At 37.4% G+C, this 17,884-nt stretch overlaps 1 protein-coding gene across 2 annotated transcripts; it reads left to right on the top strand.

Annotated features, from left to right (window-relative positions):
* Positions 1-13,438: 13,438 nt before the first annotated feature.
* LOC145120518 (bet1-like protein At4g14600) lies at positions 13,439-15,267 on the top strand. 2 transcript variants are annotated; one of them, XM_079056329.1, is made up of 6 exons: positions 13,439-13,636; positions 13,982-14,044; positions 14,164-14,287; positions 14,394-14,450; positions 14,608-14,767; positions 15,044-15,267. In XM_079056329.1, exons 2-5 carry the CDS (start codon positions 13,986-13,988, stop codon positions 14,764-14,766), a joined length of 399 nt encoding a protein of 132 aa, XP_078912455.1. In that variant the 5' UTR covers positions 13,439-13,636; positions 13,982-13,985; the 3' UTR covers position 14,767; positions 15,044-15,267. The 2 variants fall into 2 exon arrangements, with proteins under 2 accessions (XP_078912455.1, XP_078912454.1); XM_079056328.1 differs by lacking the exon at positions 15,044-15,267 and having other exon boundaries at positions 14,608-14,826.
* The last annotated feature ends 2,617 nt before the right edge of the window (positions 15,268-17,884 follow it).

Genomic DNA, 17,884 nt, shown 5'->3' with positions numbered 1-17,884 from the left:
CAAAATTGTGAAAAAAACTCGTTTTTATGCATTCTGCAGCATGAACTCACCGAGTCCATGGGGGGACTCGAAGAGTCCATGACCAAACTCATCTTACTCGTCGAGTAGGTTCTTGCACTCGACGAGTAGGAGCCCCTAAGTGCAGTTTTTCGAGTTTTGCTGCTGGAAATGGATTAGAAACATTACCCTAAACTATTTTGGTGTTTTAAATCTTGTTTTAGATGGTGTAATGTTGGTTCTAATCCATTTACAATGGCTAATATCAAAATTACATGATTATATGTGTTCATATGTTCTTGAAATTTCGATATGATTATTCATGTTCTTATGAGTTCTTGATAGATCATAGAAATTACTTGTTTAATGCTGAATTCATGATCTTTATGTGTTTTAATGGAGTCCATAACTTGTCCTCAAGTTATGGATAACCAAAAGTCTCTTTATATTAAAGCCATTAAAAGAACACATAAGTTACAAAAATGAAGAGTCTTCATTTTAATAACTCATAAGTTATGAATTGAAAGGTTTTGTAAAGTTACAAACCTTGCCCTCAAGTTTTGGAACATGTAAAGTCATCTTAATAAACTTTAGTTCCAACCCCTAGAATTTTAAAAGTTAAAATTCAACCCTTATACTTTATAATATTATAAGTTTAATAATATATATATATATATATATATATATATATATATATATATATATATATATGTGTGTGTGTGTGTGTGTGTGTATAAGATCAAGTCGTTTTACCGTTAGTATGCCTCATTCACGAAGCCAGTCTATACGGGGGGTATAAGGTTGTTGCATATAAAATGGCAGCTTAATAGGTGTCCACTCTCACCCACCGCTTCCTTGACTGGTGGAGGGTCGTTAGCCGAACGGGTAGGACAATGACTTAAAAATTCTCATTAAAAGTATAATGATTATTATAAAGTAACTAAATGTTTTATAAATTCCCAATCTTAGTTACTTTAGGAAAATGTGAATAAGGTGCTAACCCATGAAATTACACTTTGCACTTTGATTAAGTCGTTAGTGGAGCGTGTGTGGTTAACCGGCACACTAACTTGGACTTAACAAGGTATGCAAAGGGTGACTTAAGGTTTTTTCATAGGTCGGTGGAGCGCGTGTGGTTAACCGGCACATCGATTAAGTGAAAAACATTAAGGGTACCAAGTAATTTGCATGGTTACTTCACACCTTGTTTTGTGATCCTCGGTATCCCAGTCACAAAACATGAAGGGCACACTCGAGATTGAAACATGCCATTGAAAAGTTCAATGAATCTCAAAAGAATCTAGGAGTTTCTAAAAACCAAATAAAACCTAATAATTTATATATTTCGCTTTCATGGTGGAAATTGGTGAATCGTCATTCACCTACCTTTCAAATATGTTTTAGCTTAGATTACAGAATCCCTCTTCTAAGTTATAATATATTGTGATTGGATCCTAGCCTTAATATTACATTTGGGTCTTTTATTAAGGATTATCTTTATACCTAAACTAAACTTGTCTTTTCTTCTTTTCAGATGTCTTCCAACAATGCTGCTCCTGGCTCAAACCCTACCGGCTCCTTCTCTCTCATGAACCTTTGTGGGAGAGTCATCTTTGATGGATCCAACTTTATTGATTGGATCAGAAACATCAGGATGGTCGCTCGATACGAGAACAAAGAATATGTTCTCGACAAGGAGCTTAAGGTACCCGAGCCGACTGCTACTCCTGAGGAGTTTGCTGAATATGAGGCACATGAAAGAGATGCTACAAAAGTGGCATGCATCATGATGGCCACTATGACAACCGAGCTCCAAAAGTCCTATGAGGACTATTATCCTTTTGAGATGCACCAGGATTTGATGGACCGCTACCATCATAGTGCTCGTCAAGAGAGATATGAAATCATCTCCTCCATGATAACAACCCGAATGAAAGATGGTGGACCCATCACAGGCCACATGTAGAAAATGCAAAGGTATTTGGACCGTTTGATGAAGCTAAATGTGAACTTCCCCAAGGAGTTAGCAATAGATATCATTTTGCACTCCTTACCATCGTGTTATGATCAATTCCGCATGACATACCACATGAACAAGGAAGAAGTCACCCTCAGTAAACTTCAAGGACTCCTAAAGACCGCAGAATCAGGTCTTAAAGGTAAGTCGGTTGTTACCACTCCTACTCCTACTCCAAACTTCGCACCTGTCGTGGCAATCGGGAAAGGTAGAGGGAAAAAGAGGAAGAACCCTTCGAAGGGTACCAAGGGTAAGACCCTTGATGGCTCCTCTTCAAGCGGAACCAAGAAAGGTTTCGTCACTCCTTCTGCTGACCCAAAAGAGGCTGAATGCTTCTATTGCCATGAAAAGGCGCACTGGAAGCGGAACTGCCCAAAGTACCAGCAAGATTTGAAGGATGGGAAAGTGAAACCCACCCATGCAGGTATTTACACTATATTATCTAATAATTCACCCTATTCTAACTCTTGGGTCCTTGATACCGGCTGTGGTATTCATATTTGTTCTGATTTGCAGCGACTAAGAAGAAATGAGAATGTGGAGCATGGAAAGATAAACTTGATCATGGGGAATAGGAAAGTTTCACCTGTCACCAAGATTGGAGTTTATACTTTGTTTCTAAGTAGTGGGTTTACTTTAGATTTGAATAAATGTTGTTATTCGCCTGAAATGGCAAGAAATGTTATTTCCTTTCATGCTTTGTACAAACAAGGGTTTACCTTTTCTTTTGATAATGAAGTTGGTGGAATAAATGCTTTCTTTAATAATGTGTTTTATTTTAAAGCATTACCTTGTGATGGTGTGTATGAAGCTGTGTCTGTTGTAGATAATTTAGGAAATAATGTGTTGTGTATTGATTCTTCTAATGATAATAACTTGGATAAAGCATCATTATGGCATTGTCGTCTTGGACATGTAAGCAAGAAATGCATAGGCCAACTCCAAAAGGATGGAGTCTTGGAGTCATTTGACCTAAAGTCAGATGATAGCTGTGAATCATGCTTACTTGGAAAAATGACAAAGTCACCCTTCACAGTTTCCTGTGCTAGGGGTGAAGGTTTGTTGGATCTAGTGCACACGGATGTGTGTGGACCCTTCAAAACTGCCACAAGGGATGCTAATCGTTATTTATGTGACTTTTACGGATGATTATAGTAGATATAGATATGTCTACTTAATCAAGCATAAGTCAGAGACTTTCGAAAGGTTTAAAGAGTTTAAACAGGAAGTCGAGAATCAATTGGGCAGGAACATTAAGATGCTTCGATCCGATCGTGGTGGTGAGTATCTTAGTACAGAGTTCCTCGACTATCTTAAGGAATGTGGGGTTGTCTCACAATTGACACCTCCCAGGACACCACAGTTGAATGGTGTAGCTGAGAGGCGTAATCGAACCTTGTTAGACATGGTTTGTTCCATGATGAGCCGAGCTTCGCTACCAATCTCATTCTGGGGGTATGCCTTAGAGACTGCCGCCCATATCCTTAATCTGGTCCCTACAAATAAGGTTGCCAAAACACCTCACGAGATGTGGACTGGAAAAGTTCCTAGTCTAGCCCACATCAAGATTTGGGGTTGCGAAGCTTTCGTGAGACGCGAGACTCACGATAAGCTCGAACCTCGAAGTGAGAGGTGTATTTTCATCGGCTACCCACAAAAATCCTTTGGTTACCTCTTCTACAGACCTAGTGAGAATGTGGTCTTTGTAGCAAGGAGGGGTGTCTTTCGAGAGAGAGAGAGAGAGAGAGTTCATAAGCCAAGGAAACTGTGGGAGGCAAATTGACCTTGAAGAAATTCAAGAGTCAAGTGGTGAAGGAACCTCAAACCCTAGCAGTCAACTTGAGGAGGAAACTCTTGTTGATCCAATTGACAAGTCTGTACCTCTGAGGCGTTCCACAAGGGTTAGGAATGCACCTGAGCACTACTATGGTTTCCATATTACTGCGGAAGGTGAGACACTTATTAGTGATGAGACACTGGTAAGTCTGGATGAACCTAACAGCTATGCGGAAGCCATGGCAGGCCCCGAGTCTGCTAAATGGAAAGAGGCAATGGACAGCGAGATACAGTCCATGTATGACAATCAAGTTTGGAACTTGGTTGACAATGTACCAGGTTGTAAGACAGTTGGGTGCAAATGGATCTTCAAGAAGAAGACCGACATGGATGGTAATGTACACAGTTATAAGGCGCGACTGGTTGCAAAGGGCTTTTCTCAAACTCCAGGAGTTGATTATGATGAGACCTTTTCACCAGTAGCCAAGATTAATTCTATTAGGGTATTGTTAGCCATTGCTACATTTCATGACTATGAAATATGGCAAATGGATGTCAAAACCGCTTTCCTTAATGGAAAGTTGGCTGAGGATGTTTACATGAGTCAGCCTGATGGTTTTGTCAGTACAGAGAACCCTAATAAAGTGTGTAAGCTTGAGAAATCCATCTATGGATTGAAACAAGCACCTCGCAGATGGAATCTTTGTTTCGATGAGAAAGTCAAAGAGTTTGGTTTTTCGAGGAGTGAAGATGAATCTTGTGTATATGTCAAGGCTAGTGGGAGTATAGTCAGCTTTTTGGTACTGTATGTGGATGACATACTACTCATAGGAAATGACATCTCAACCTTGCAGGAAGTAAATTCCTGGCTTGGGAAGTGTTTCGCTATGAAAGACCTTGGAGAAGCTGCCTATATCCTAGGGATAAGGATTCTGAGAGACCGGAGTAAAAGACTAATTGGACTTAGTCAGAGTACCTACTTGGATAAGGTGCTGAAGAGGTTCAACATGCAAGATTCCAAGAAAGGAGAGTTACCCATCCAGAGTAACGCTAGATTAAGTAAGACTCCGAGCCCGAGTACCGAGGTTGAGATAGCAGAAATGAGTCGAGTACCTTATGCTTCAGCTGTAGGCTTGATCATGTATGCTATGACGTGTACTCGTCCTGATATAGCCTTTGCTTTGAGCATGGTTAGCAGGTATCAGGGGAACCCTGGTAAGGCTCACTGGACTACGGTAAAGAACATTCTCAAGTACCTGCGGAGGACTAAGGACTGGGTCGTTACCCTTGGTGGGAGCGATGACTTGAGAGCTGTAGGGTATAGTGATGCTAGCTTCCAGACTGACAGGGTTAATTTCCGCTCTCAGTCGGGCTGGGTCTTTACCTTAAACGGAGGAGCAATTTCTTGGAAAAGTTCCAAGCAGGAGACAATGGCTGATTCAACTTGCGAATCAGAGTATATAGCGGCAAGCGAGGCAGCAAAGGAGGCGATATGGCTAAAGAACTTTATTGGTGACCTTGGAGTTGTACCAGCTATAAAGGATCCCATAGAGATTTTCTGTGATAGTGAAAGTGCAGTTGCTTTAGGAAAGGAACCAAGGGATCACGGAAGATCCAAACACATTAACAGAAAATACCATTTCATCAGACATCGAATAGAGGAAGGACTCCTCGCGGCAAAGAGGGTATCATCGGATGAGAACCTGGCAGATCCCCTCACGAAGGGACTGGGTAGGGTTAAGCATCTCCAGCATGCAAGGATCATAGGGCTGAAGGATGATATTAGTTTTAGTAGTTAGATAATTTCGAAATTTGTAAAGTGTAATTGACATTTGATGATGAATAAAAGTTGTGTTTATTTATGAGTAAAGTGTTGCTATCTTTTGTCAATCGTTTACTATTATTTCTTTTGCATGTTTTGACTTCCAAAATATTTATGTTGTGTTTTACATATTATTCAAATTATCCACAGTCAGTCATATGTTGGAAGTAGATATGAATTAAGACTGTCATGAGTTGGTTGTAGAGGTCTAAGATGTTGGACATGGCCTCAACACTCATGAGTGCTCATAAGTTCTGAGTATTGGATTCAACCCACGCTCGCTGGTATCACTTCATGGAATTTATCTCGAGTGATCGCGAGACGGTAATATCATATAAGTCTTTAAACCTAGAGATATGTCTTGTTGTCTAAGAGTTGGTTATACATTGATCGTGCGAAAACGCATTGGTAACTCGATGTTATAAAACGTGCGTTTGTGTGTGATTTAACAAGTAGTAGAACAAGCATATGAGTCGAAGTTTATCTTTTCCTTGTTGGATTAGAAGCGATATCTGGGCCCCTCGATGATTTTGTTTTGACCTATGTACCGGGCCCGGTCAGAACTAAGTTGATGTGTTCAATTAAGTTCTATGTCAAACAAATCGGAAATCGGGAAACAAACTGTTGGACAAAAGTAAGACATTGTTCCATGTATTTGTCTGGCTGATATCTAGAACAGAGGATTATATGATCACTTATCTTAAATGGCGTATCATCATCCTCTTAGTTCCGAGAGACCTTGAAAAGAGCTACGATTGCTGATCGGTTCCTGAAGTCATACTTGCAGTTATAGTTATTAGACTTATCCAAGTGGGAGACTATTGGATAAGGTGTCTAAGTCCATAACTATTTCTGGTATGTACTTGACCCGACCCGGCATGGTCCATTTGGGTTGCATGGCATCATGCAATTGGATAGACTAAATGAGAGAAATAACACTTGTGGTTATTAATATATTATAAGTTCTAATATATTAATAGTATTATTTAATTAGTATTGATCAAGAATTAATCTAGAATTAATTAAGTGATAAAAAAGGAGACTAATTAAATATATGGGTTGATTGTGTAAATCATCCATACTTGTATAGTGGGCTAGATTCTCCATGGATTATCTAGTTGGGCTAAGGTCCATAGGATGCTCCATGGACGCTCCATGGGAGTTACAAACCCATAGGTCATGGAAATGAAGAGCCATGTTACATTAGGGTTTACATGGTGTAACCCTAATGCAACATACTATATAAGCATACTTACGTCCACCAAAATCGGTTACACTAGTGAGACAAGAGGGCAAGGCTGATTTCAAGTGTTAGATAATTCTCTCAAAGTTTATTCCAAGAGCATTTGGTGTTGTGTGAAACATTTGAGGCATCACATTTGGGGTGCTAGGCTCTCAAGGTTTTCAAGGAATCAAAACAACAACAATGTATGTAATTCTAGCCATCTTTTATGTTTAAAGTTCCCCATGTATGCTAGATAGGATTATGAACCTTGGAAAAAGTATTTTGCATGTATTTTAGACAAACATAGATCCAAGTTCTTTCTAGGGTTGCATGTACACTTAGGAGTGTTAGAATGCTCAAAACCCATCAGGTTTTCCTCTATTTTGGGTTACTGAACCTTCACCGAGGTTATTTAAGGATCAAACACTAGCTAGAGAAGTGTGTGTGTGTGTGTGCGTGTGTGTATGTATTCTTAGGAGGCGTTAGTGAAATCAAGAGTTGAAGGAGGGTCGCAAAGGAAGAAGAACCGCAGTAGAATATGTTGCCATTGTCGGATTCTTCACCGGCTAGACCTCACTTCCAGCCAAGCTTCAATTTTGACGATGCTGTCGTGAAACTGAAGGAGTGACTCATGTTTCCAATGGCTACGATACCTCCGATGCGCTGTCAGATCTCCGACGAGGTTGCCTGATTCTAGTTCATCTTTCGGATGGCGACCGATAGGTCTAGACATGCTATTTCGAAGATATGTTTCTATCATATTTCTAGAAAAAGAGATTAGTTACAAGTCCGACGAGCTATTGATCTCCGGTGAGAAGATCATTGGCGACAACTGAGATTTCTAGGTTTACATGCTCAACTTTTTCTGGTGAAGTCAATCGATGGGCGGTATGTAGGGTCGACTTTGATTGGTTGATTCATGTTCATCTAAATTTGATTGGGACGAGTAATAAAGAATCATGAGACGAACCTTTAGAGGTATATGTATTTTGATCATTTTATCATCTAGTTTATTTAGTTAGGTCTATCCATTTATCTATTCAATTGGGTTGTTGTGTCTAACGTTTTAGACTTCAAAATAGTGGCTTGATGCATTGATATATTAAATAAAGGGGCTTATGGAATTTAACACGTATTATAAGATAATGTGTTGTTATCAAAATGTAATAGATGGTAGGCCAGTAAAAATAGTAAAAATGCTAATCTAATGTCATATATGAGTTCGTATTTTTTCATAAAGAATAGAGATAATATTGATAAATCGGTCCCCGAACCAATTGCTATAGAAAAAAGGGCATATTAAGAAGTATTAAAAATCGTAAAAATGCTAATCTAATGTGATATATGTGTTAGACTGGTAGATTGGTATGATTACCTGTATTTGTTGGTTATTGCTAGTTATTTTATATGTCGACATGTTATGGTTTGTTGAGTTGAGACGGTCGTGCTTTCTGATGAAGGCCAATACACCCGAAGAGCGATCTGGATTTTGTGGGGGAACTCACTAAGTGTGGTACTTTGGAGGAACTCACTAAGCTTTGGCTTACGATTGGATTTTCTGATTTCAGGTATATTAGGGGACAGGGGCAAGGCAAAGGCATGATTGTGCATATCATCCTGGATATTTATTTCACTTATGATTTTGGGATACTCTAATTTATAATTATGGTTTTGGAAACTATGTTTTGTGTGAATTATGGATTTTGAGATGGTTTTAAAAATAATTTTTTTTATGATTTTTGGGATGTTACAAACACTCACGAGGAGTCACCATATAATTTACTCATAACCTTTCAAAATGTTGGTATTGATATTGAACAAAGTCCTTTAGAGCCCCCTGGGACACACTCACGAGTCATTTTGAACCCTCCCTTCTTCTTCAACACAAGCACAATTTGTGGCCCTGCCACAAGTACACAGCATTCCAAACTAGGAGTTGTCCCTAAAATTTCGAAAGCCACAAATGATCTGATATCCACCATAAATAAAGGACGCTTAGGTCCTCCTGCTAACGATTAGGATAAAATTCTTAACAGGGCCCAACTTAAACATCCAGTGCGTACAAGAGATCAAGTGGAGTACACCATTCTCCAAATGAGAACTAGAGCGCTTCGTAGCAAACTCACAACAAAAATACCAACTGAATTCGAAGTCGATGCTCTACTGCCCTCCCTCAACAATGAAGCTAAACTAAATCTAACTGATGAAGAATCTCCTTGCAATAACTCTCCTCCTCCAAATGAAACTAGGATTTCTTTAGAAGATAACATTGCCTCTGTTGCTGCTCTTTGCACTCAAACTGCCTTTCCCTCCCTGGTTACTTCCACATCCAAATTCCTATATGAACTCGGATTGACCTCTTCCTCGAAAGATATGAATATTGAAGATCAGGTTGGTGATGAAGACAATCAATCTCAAGATGTTGATGTTCATAGAAATTCCGACAGCTCTTCAATTGATGAAAACGTTGATGATCCGTTCGCACTCTTAGAACTCCGAGACATTGTTGAAAAATTTGATTCCAAAGTCACATCGCTTGAATCTAAGCTCGATTTGGTGATCAAATCTCTTTCCGAGATCATAGTTTCTTCTCCCTCCGAATATAAATATAATCTTGATCACCACATCTCCACCATCAATACGATGCTCAAAATTCATAATGTCATGATTTCTGCTACAAACAAACTCATCAAGCAAACTCATGTTTTTCATGAAAAGGAAATTCAAAGATTGGAGAAAGAGATAAAAAAAGGATGGTTTTAATATGATCAAGCAAGAAGTTCTCATCAAAGTCATTCGCTTTACTAAACATTTTGTCGACACTCCCAATCACAAATTCGATACAATTCTCCTAGTCATGGAAGAAACTCTTGACACCTCAAATCCCAAGCTCCAATTGCTGATGTATACGATTCACTCTCCAAGCAAATCAACATGAGCTTCCAACGAGTATTTGAAAAGCTTGATGATCGTAAGCCCGGCTTGTTGCTTGCATCGGAAGCAGGGGCTTCTCATGAAAGGGGGGGGGGATTATGGAAACCTATCTCGGAATTCAACCTCTGAGATGAAATATCTGATGATGATGAAATCGAATTTGTCAAAGAAGTTGTAGGTGAAGACGTGTTTGTTGATGATGAAGATGAAAGTGAAGAAGAAATTGATGACAACAATCAAGTGGTTAATATTCTTGGACTTCAAGCAATCAATGAACAACTCCTCTCGGGAGATAAAACGAAAAACTAGTCCTCTATGTGTTGGCCATCAAATCATGTTGATTCGTATAAACGAAGAAGAGAAAGGGTTGAACTACAATTGAAGATAACTAATGATGCATTCCAAGCTTCTAAGCCAATTCCTCCTCCCATTCCTGCTCCAAAAATTGCACCTGTTGATGATGGTCCTCCAACCACAAAACCAGACTACCTATATGAGCAACCTTTGATCTCTCCTCCCTAGGAACTATTCATCACTTCAATCGGTCAACAATTCCTCTCATTTAGCATCACCCCGAATCCTCCTGCCAAAGACAAAGGAAAATTAATCTCCTTGAATTAGAAGAATAGAAGTAAGATTGATAAGGACACTTAGGGGAGATTTTTAGTACATGAAAGTGCCCCTTAGACAATCCGAGATGTGAAGCCATTCCAATACAGTTACGATTCTGAGATGACATAGTGATTTTGTCTCTCATTTCGAGATGAAGTATTTAGGAGTGAAGACTCCGAGATGAAGAAGTGATTTTGAAATCACTTCTCAACCGTAATGAAGATGATGTCCCGAGACAGTTCTTTATCTGAGAAGTAGAGAAGTCGATATCATTCCTTATTCTGAGATGGAATATTGGTTCAAAGATGAAGTGAAGATTCAGAGACAAGGACTCCAAGATGACTAGTTTCGAGATGCCTTGGATTCGGAACTTAGTCAACTTTCCCTAACATGAAGAAAGTTATTTTGGTTGTATTCTGTTTTTAGTATACCATTGATTCAGAGAAAATCCACTTTATCAGGATTTTGTTTACTAATGCAAGCACTCTCTATTCTATGTATTTGTCTTGTTGTGCCTTCTTTGGCTATAAAAGGAGTGTCAACCTAACACATCTTTTACATCTCTTTTGTGCATCAAATAGAATCCTTCAATTCACTCTAATATTTCTGTCAATCATCTCTCATAAATTCTTCTTGTTCTTAATTACTTTAATTTGTTCATACTTTACTTTATTTAATCTTCTTGAATACTTTGTTGAAGTTATTTACTTCAAGTCTTAATTGGTTTGACCAAATTTGACTGGATCTTAATTACTAGCAACCATTGATATTAAAGGTTAATTCAAGATTTGTGTTTGCAAAACCAGTCCATGCATTTAATTGACTTTTAAGTACTCACATTTATATTTTAGTATTTCCTCGTTGCCTATCTGTTAAGGCTTGTTTTGTACTTTTCTTGTACCCTAGACTAGGGTATATTGTAATTTACTTATTTCAATGAATAAATGTACTTATTCTACTACCATATTGTTGTATGTTCAATGTATGCTTATTATTGTGATCCATGATGTCGTCTCACCGCCCGGTGTTTCTACCGTCGACTAGGGGTGTGACAGTATCATATGGATATGAAGATAAAGTGTGAAGATAGTGAGGGGTTTTTCGATGGTGCTTGACGACGATAATGATCAGAGATGTGGACACAAAGGTAATGTTGGAGATAGATGAAAAGGAGACAAAGAGAATGGTGGTTCAATGTGGTGATGTTGTCAGCATTTGTAGGTTTGATAATGAGTAAGCAGAATGGCGATGGTGTTGATTTATCGGAGTTGAAGTCAGCGAGCATGAGGAGGAGGAAAAAGAGGGAAGAACAGATATTTGTGTGTATGAATCTAAAATTGTTTCAAGAAGGTACATGTGTGTATCTGTAACACTTATAAAATTCTTGGAAATTTTAAAATTTTTAAACAACCACAAAACCATCATGGACTACAAATTGTTTTCCAAATAAGTTTCACATCAGAGAAATCCCAAAATCGTAAAACAAAACATGAGGAGGTGCACGATCACGCCTTCGCCTTCCCGCGATCCTCTGAGGTACCTGAAACATAATCCAAAATTGTAAGCCCAAAGCTTAGTGAGTTCCCCCAAATTACCAATACATAGCAACATTACAAGCATAATAACAACATACTATGGGCCCAATCAACCATCGGGTTGGAATACCCCAGGCCCCTCAACCATCAGTTTGGAATGCCAACATACTATAGGTCCAATCATCCTCGGGATGGAATACCCCAGGTCTCTTAACCATCGGGTTGGAATGCCAACATACTATGGGTCCAATCATCCTCGGGATGGAATACCCTAGACCCTCAACCATCGGGTTGGAATGCCTCGGCCTGTTGACTTACACAAAAAGCAGTGAAGCCTCAGCCACCAACCAATCATGTGTACATAATACAGATAAACATACTACTAACTAGTCAGCAAAGAGACAAACAGATCTTACAGATCACTAAGCATAACAACATCCTAAATACTAGGATACCAATCTTAACATATTACTACAACACTATATCATGCATAGCAGGATATCAAGTCCAAAGGTACGGCCTTGGTGCCTTCGACCCGCAAGTACAGTGAGGAAAATTCGCCTCACAAGTAGTGCAGAACTGATAAGGTCTGACTCTGAATCTCATCTCCCGACTCAATGCCTACAATCATCATGCCAATTCCATCAAAATCCCGAAATACCCAAAAATGCCCTCAAAAGTCCAACTTGGTTAACCATAATCAAAGTTAAAGTCAACGAATGTATATGTGTGTGTGAATCAGAAATTGCTCCTTCTTCCTCCGATCACTGGCCCTCCATTTTTCTAAATCAGAAAAACTCGTGCTTGCCACCATCTTTGGATAAAAAACTGGAGCTGGAGGAGATGAGACCGGAGAACTGACGAGGTTCTACAACAGGATCGATTACGGTTGGTGGAGTTGTCGTAAGGCTTTACGTTTAGTGACTTGGGTTTTGATGAACAAGATGAAGATCAGACCTGAATTTTGATGAGGACGATGAAGATCAAATATGGGTTTGTTCTTGAAATAGAGGTTGATGATCGAAGAGCACAAGAACCAAGAACACGAAATCGTTTTTCAATGGTAAATCCAAGCAAAGCATTTAGTGTGTGTAAATGTGTGTTTAATTAGAGTGCGTATGTATATGTGAAATTGTGTGGGTTTTCTTGAGGAAGAAGACGATCTAAGATGTGTGTGTGTGAGAGAGAGAGATATGTGGATGATCTTTTATTTTTTAATTATTAAAATAAATAAATAAATATTAAATTAAAAAATAAATAAAAAAAAATTAAAAAATAAATACACTAAAGATATTACAGTCATTTCAATCTTCAGGGACCAAATATATTACCAAACTAATTCAAAAAATCATCAATTCAAAAAAGTTATAATTAGGATTAAAATCTAGAAAATATACATAGCACAGTGATATTTTTATAGTTTTATCAAAAAAAGAAGAATGGCAACAGGATCAGGGCAAGAAAATAAACCATAAATACCGAATAACGCTTCTAATAATTGTCTTTAATCAACGCCTATTTTGAAAAATGACAGAGACCAATGCCGGAATTTTGTCTTATAATGAAGAAACTATCTTCGGCTCCAAGTCATAACTTATAAATAAATAATTTTGTTTTAAATTCAATTCATTTATGTAGAAGCGGTGGTCGGATTTCTGCATTTCATCTAACTTATTCTCCAATCGCTCCAGTTAATCCGCTTTGAACGATTTCCACCAGTAAGTGCTCTCTGATCTTCTATTAAGCGTTTAATCGAATCACTTTTACGGATTTATTAAACCCTAAACATCTTTATGCAATTTTCTCCAATATTTCGTATGGATTTCTTAAGTTATTGCCTGATTATCATCCTCTATAATGTAAATTACCTGTCGGATACGTAGAACTTGTATTCTAAGTTTCTAACTAATGATTGCTACCTCGTATATTGATCGTATTAGTAAATACAGCGATAGAATTTTGGCTTTTACAGCTTTTGCAGTTTGTGAGCTTTTTTTGATTGATTTGTTATAGTGTTTGTGCTTTTATCTTGTTCTTGTCCGATTGATTCTTTGTTCCTTCAGTTCAATGGCATCTAGTTCTCACAAAGGCAGCAATTACTATGGTGCTGCTTCATATAGATCAAGGTATTTCTGAATTGTGATTCTCTCAAGTTCTATATTTTTTCAACAAGTTAATAGAAAAGTAAAGTTTATCCTTTTTTTTTATTATGTTTTAAATATTCCTTGCTCATAATTTTTAACAGAGAAGGGCTTAGCACTAGACCTGTTACTAATTCTGATGAAATCCAGCTTCGCATTGATCCAGTTCATGCTGACCTGGATGATCAGATTGGTGGCCTCTACAAACAAGTTAGACAGTTAAAGAATGTAAGTAGCTTTTTTCTTTTTAATAGTTTTCTTGTGTTCTTATGTTACAATATTATATAAACTGCATGAATAATTTGAAGTGATTCAAGAGTTTATATTTTAACAGGTAGCAACAGAGATTGAGTTAGAAGCCAAGAATCAAAATGAGTTTATCAATCAACTGGTATGGAATTAATCTGATCCTTCTTGTAGATTCTTATTTCTTTTTTTCCTATATTGATTAAGTGGCTGATTAACGAATGAATGAATTATGACACATTTTACAATCTCAATCTTTAAAAGACTCGCATTTTTAATATTTTTTTTATTCTAATTTACAGCAAATGACATTAATAAAAGCTCAAGCAGGGGTGAAGAACAACATGAGGAAATTAAACAAGAATATCATTCTATCAGGAGCAAACCATGTTCTTCATGTTGTTCTCTTTGCACTATTTTGTGTTTTCCTGGTTTACATGTGGTCAAAATTTTCAAGATGAGGTTTGTTTTTACTCCATGAATTATGTTTGATGGAAAATTGAAAGCACAATTTTAACAAATAGACCATTTGTGACTTGAAAAAAATATTAAAATGATTTTGGCAGTGTTTGTTTTTATACAGAAGGAAAATGTTTGCAGTTTTTTTTTCATGTCTGTATAAAAATATGTGGATAGAAGTGTGTATTTTATTACTAAATAAAATAAAATAAAATATTTTTAGAACAACAAACACACACTCCATACATATTCCTAAACTATTTATTTTGTCTCGAACAGAACTTGAACCCTCAAGGAAGTACTTTTCACCGACATCTGATACCGTTGGAATATAAAACTAAATAAAATCATCATCTGCTAGCATCATACATGAGTTATTACAACAACGATCTTTATCATATTTGAAAGACAAAATTGCAAAAATGGTCCCTGTGGTATGCATTTTTTTGAGGTTTTAGTCCAAACCACGACTTTTTTGGATTGATAGTCCTTTTGAGCTAGTTTCGTTGCGTTTTTGGTCCCTGTGAATAGTGAAATGACTGTAATACCCTTGGGGTATTTATTTTCCATTTTTAAATTCATTTTTTTCTAACTTAATAATTATTTATTCATTTTAATTACTAAAAAAATAAGAGGGCCCACCCTCCTCTCTCTCTCTCTCCCCCTCCTGATTCTTCGTTTACGACCAAGAACTCCTTACCGGAGTTGGAGCCGTTTTTCCGGCCACCAAGACATTCGAGGTTACCTACTGCAACCGCCCGACACAGCCTATTCTGACCATCCTCACAGTCCCTTTTCTATTCAAATCACTTCAAAAATCCCTAAATCACATTCATATCGGGTTGAAGACGTCTAGACAACATTTCATCAAGAAGCTTCATCGCTTCAGTAATCCCACCGTAAAAAATGGTGGCCTCGATCAAAATTGTGTAAGTAATCACCATAGGTTTACAGTTATCCTGTAGTAGCTTATCCAACACCTTCATAGCAAATCCAAGTTTCCCTCTACTACATAGACTCCCGATCAGAATATTGTAAGTAACCACGTCCGATGAAAACCCTTGATTTCTCATCCGATCTAGCACTCTGTTGGCTGAATCGATTTGATTCAACTTACAAAACCCGCTGAAGTAGACCCAATTTTCAGATCGATCACTTCCAGCATTAACTTAATCGATGCAATATATTTAAATTAGTATCAAACTCGATTGTAGGAGATGAACATCAAAACACCGCCAGAAGAAGATGTATGACACCAAGATGCAGGTGAATCTGGTGACGATTTCAAAGGGAAACGCCGGATCTAAATCTCCATCGATGGAAGATGCTTGGGGGGTGCCGAAGGGGCTTTTTAGACAGTGGAGATGACAGCAGTAGAGGAGGCTGAAGACCACAGTGGAGATGGCAGCGGTAGAGGAGGCTCGATGTTGATTGTGTTGGGGTAGCGGGAGCATATGGAACCTCCGTGAGCAGCATCGTCATCATTGAACCACCACAGAACACCACCCTCCTAACTCTTCGAGTCGCACCTGAGGAGTTTGTGGCCTCACTGTCGCCGGAGAAGAAGGATGCACCAGAGTTTAGTCGCTACCTCAGTGTGCGTGTGTCTTTTAATCTCAATGTGTGTATGTTTTGATGAAGAAGACGATCAAGTAAAAAGGGTAAGGGCCCAAATTATGAGAGATAGAGGGTCCAAATTAATTAATTATTTTCTTTTTCTTTTAAATTAAAATGGAAAAACATTAAAAAAAAATATATTAGAAAGGGCATTTTAGTCTTTTCAATTTTTCGAGGGACCAAAATCACAAGCAAACATAGTCAAAAGGACCACGAAACCAAAAAAGTCAGGGTTTGGACTAAAACCCCAAAAAAATGCATACCACAGGGACCATTTTTGCAATTTTGTCTATTTGAAAATCATCATATTCCAAAAATCAATAAGAATGATGTTCAAATTCAAAATAAAATTAACAAGAAACAATTCAAAATAAAACAAATCGAAAAAAGAAGGAAAAAAACATATATATAAAAAAAAGAACTAGAAAAAACATCAATTATATATATATATATATATATATATATATATATATATATATATATATATATATATATATATATATATATATATATATATATATATATGGGAAAAGTGAATATACATTATAGCCCCACCTAAGGTTAGGTATTAAACCTCATGAAAATACGTTGTTTTACTATATAAAGATTGTGATTAGGGGATTCATGATTAACACTTCAAGATGTAGAATCATGATTTACGCAATACTTTTGATAAGGAAGCAAGAACATTGATTATATTCGACCTTCTTGACGGTGAAAAACAATACTGTTCACTAGGGTGAAATAATAAACGATAATGGAGGAAGGAAAACAAGGATGGTAAAACGATAATGTAGGAAAGAAATGTTATCGGGGACGATATATTTACCAATTGAAAACCAAATCAAGTATAATTACTAAGTTAAAACGAAATATTTTAGAGGTTTAGTACCTAAGCTTAGGTGGCGCTGTAATGTATATTCTCTATCCCCTATATATATATATATATATATATATATATATATATATATATATATATATATATTATTTTAACATACCAAGTTTGAATTCAAATATATAATATATTGGATATACAAATATGGAAAAGAAATCAAATCATTTTTCTAAAAATAGGTGTTTGAGCTAGGGATGGAAATGGGGCGGGTTTCGGGCAGGTTTGACCATCCCTAACCCCATCTCCGACTGCCTAACCTCGTCCACATCCTCATCCTCATCCTCAACAGATGCGGGGAATCGAATCCCCTCCTCCTTAGATTTTGGGTTTTCCCCCAGCCCATCCCTGACCCATCTGCAATCTATCAATATAATAAACTCAACTTACACACACACAAAAAAAAATCAAGTTTAATAAGCAATCAAAACCAGATGTCATAATCAGATTGTGTTTACATCAATCATAAAGTTTAACAAACATCAAAAAGAGAAGTGACGATTTGGTATACGGATCGTCGAACGAAGTGACAATTGACGAACGCTTGGAATTTGGAACATAATTTGGTATACGGACTCTATCTCTGATGGACTAATACATATAAATCCTTT

Source organism: Lactuca virosa, chromosome 6 (assembly GCF_052849685.1).
Source record: "Lactuca virosa cultivar CGN04683 chromosome 6, Lactuca_virosa_CGN04683_v6, whole genome shotgun sequence".
Taxonomy (NCBI): domain Eukaryota; kingdom Viridiplantae; phylum Streptophyta; class Magnoliopsida; order Asterales; family Asteraceae; genus Lactuca; species Lactuca virosa.
Note: the sequence above shows the minus strand (reverse complement) of the source record. Positions and strands in the feature narration are given on the sequence as shown.

Coding starts and splice junctions, on each gene's coding strand:
- LOC145120518 (XM_079056329.1), top strand. CDS start 13,986: ATGGCATCTAGTTCTCACAAAGGCAGCAATTACTATGGTGCTGCTTCA. Junction 14,288..14,393: donor AAGTTAGACAGTTAAAGAAT/GTAAGTAGCTTT, acceptor ATATTTTAACAG/GTAGCAACAGAGATTGAGTT. Junction 14,451..14,607: donor ATGAGTTTATCAATCAACTG/GTATGGAATTAA, acceptor TCTAATTTACAG/CAAATGACATTAATAAAAGC.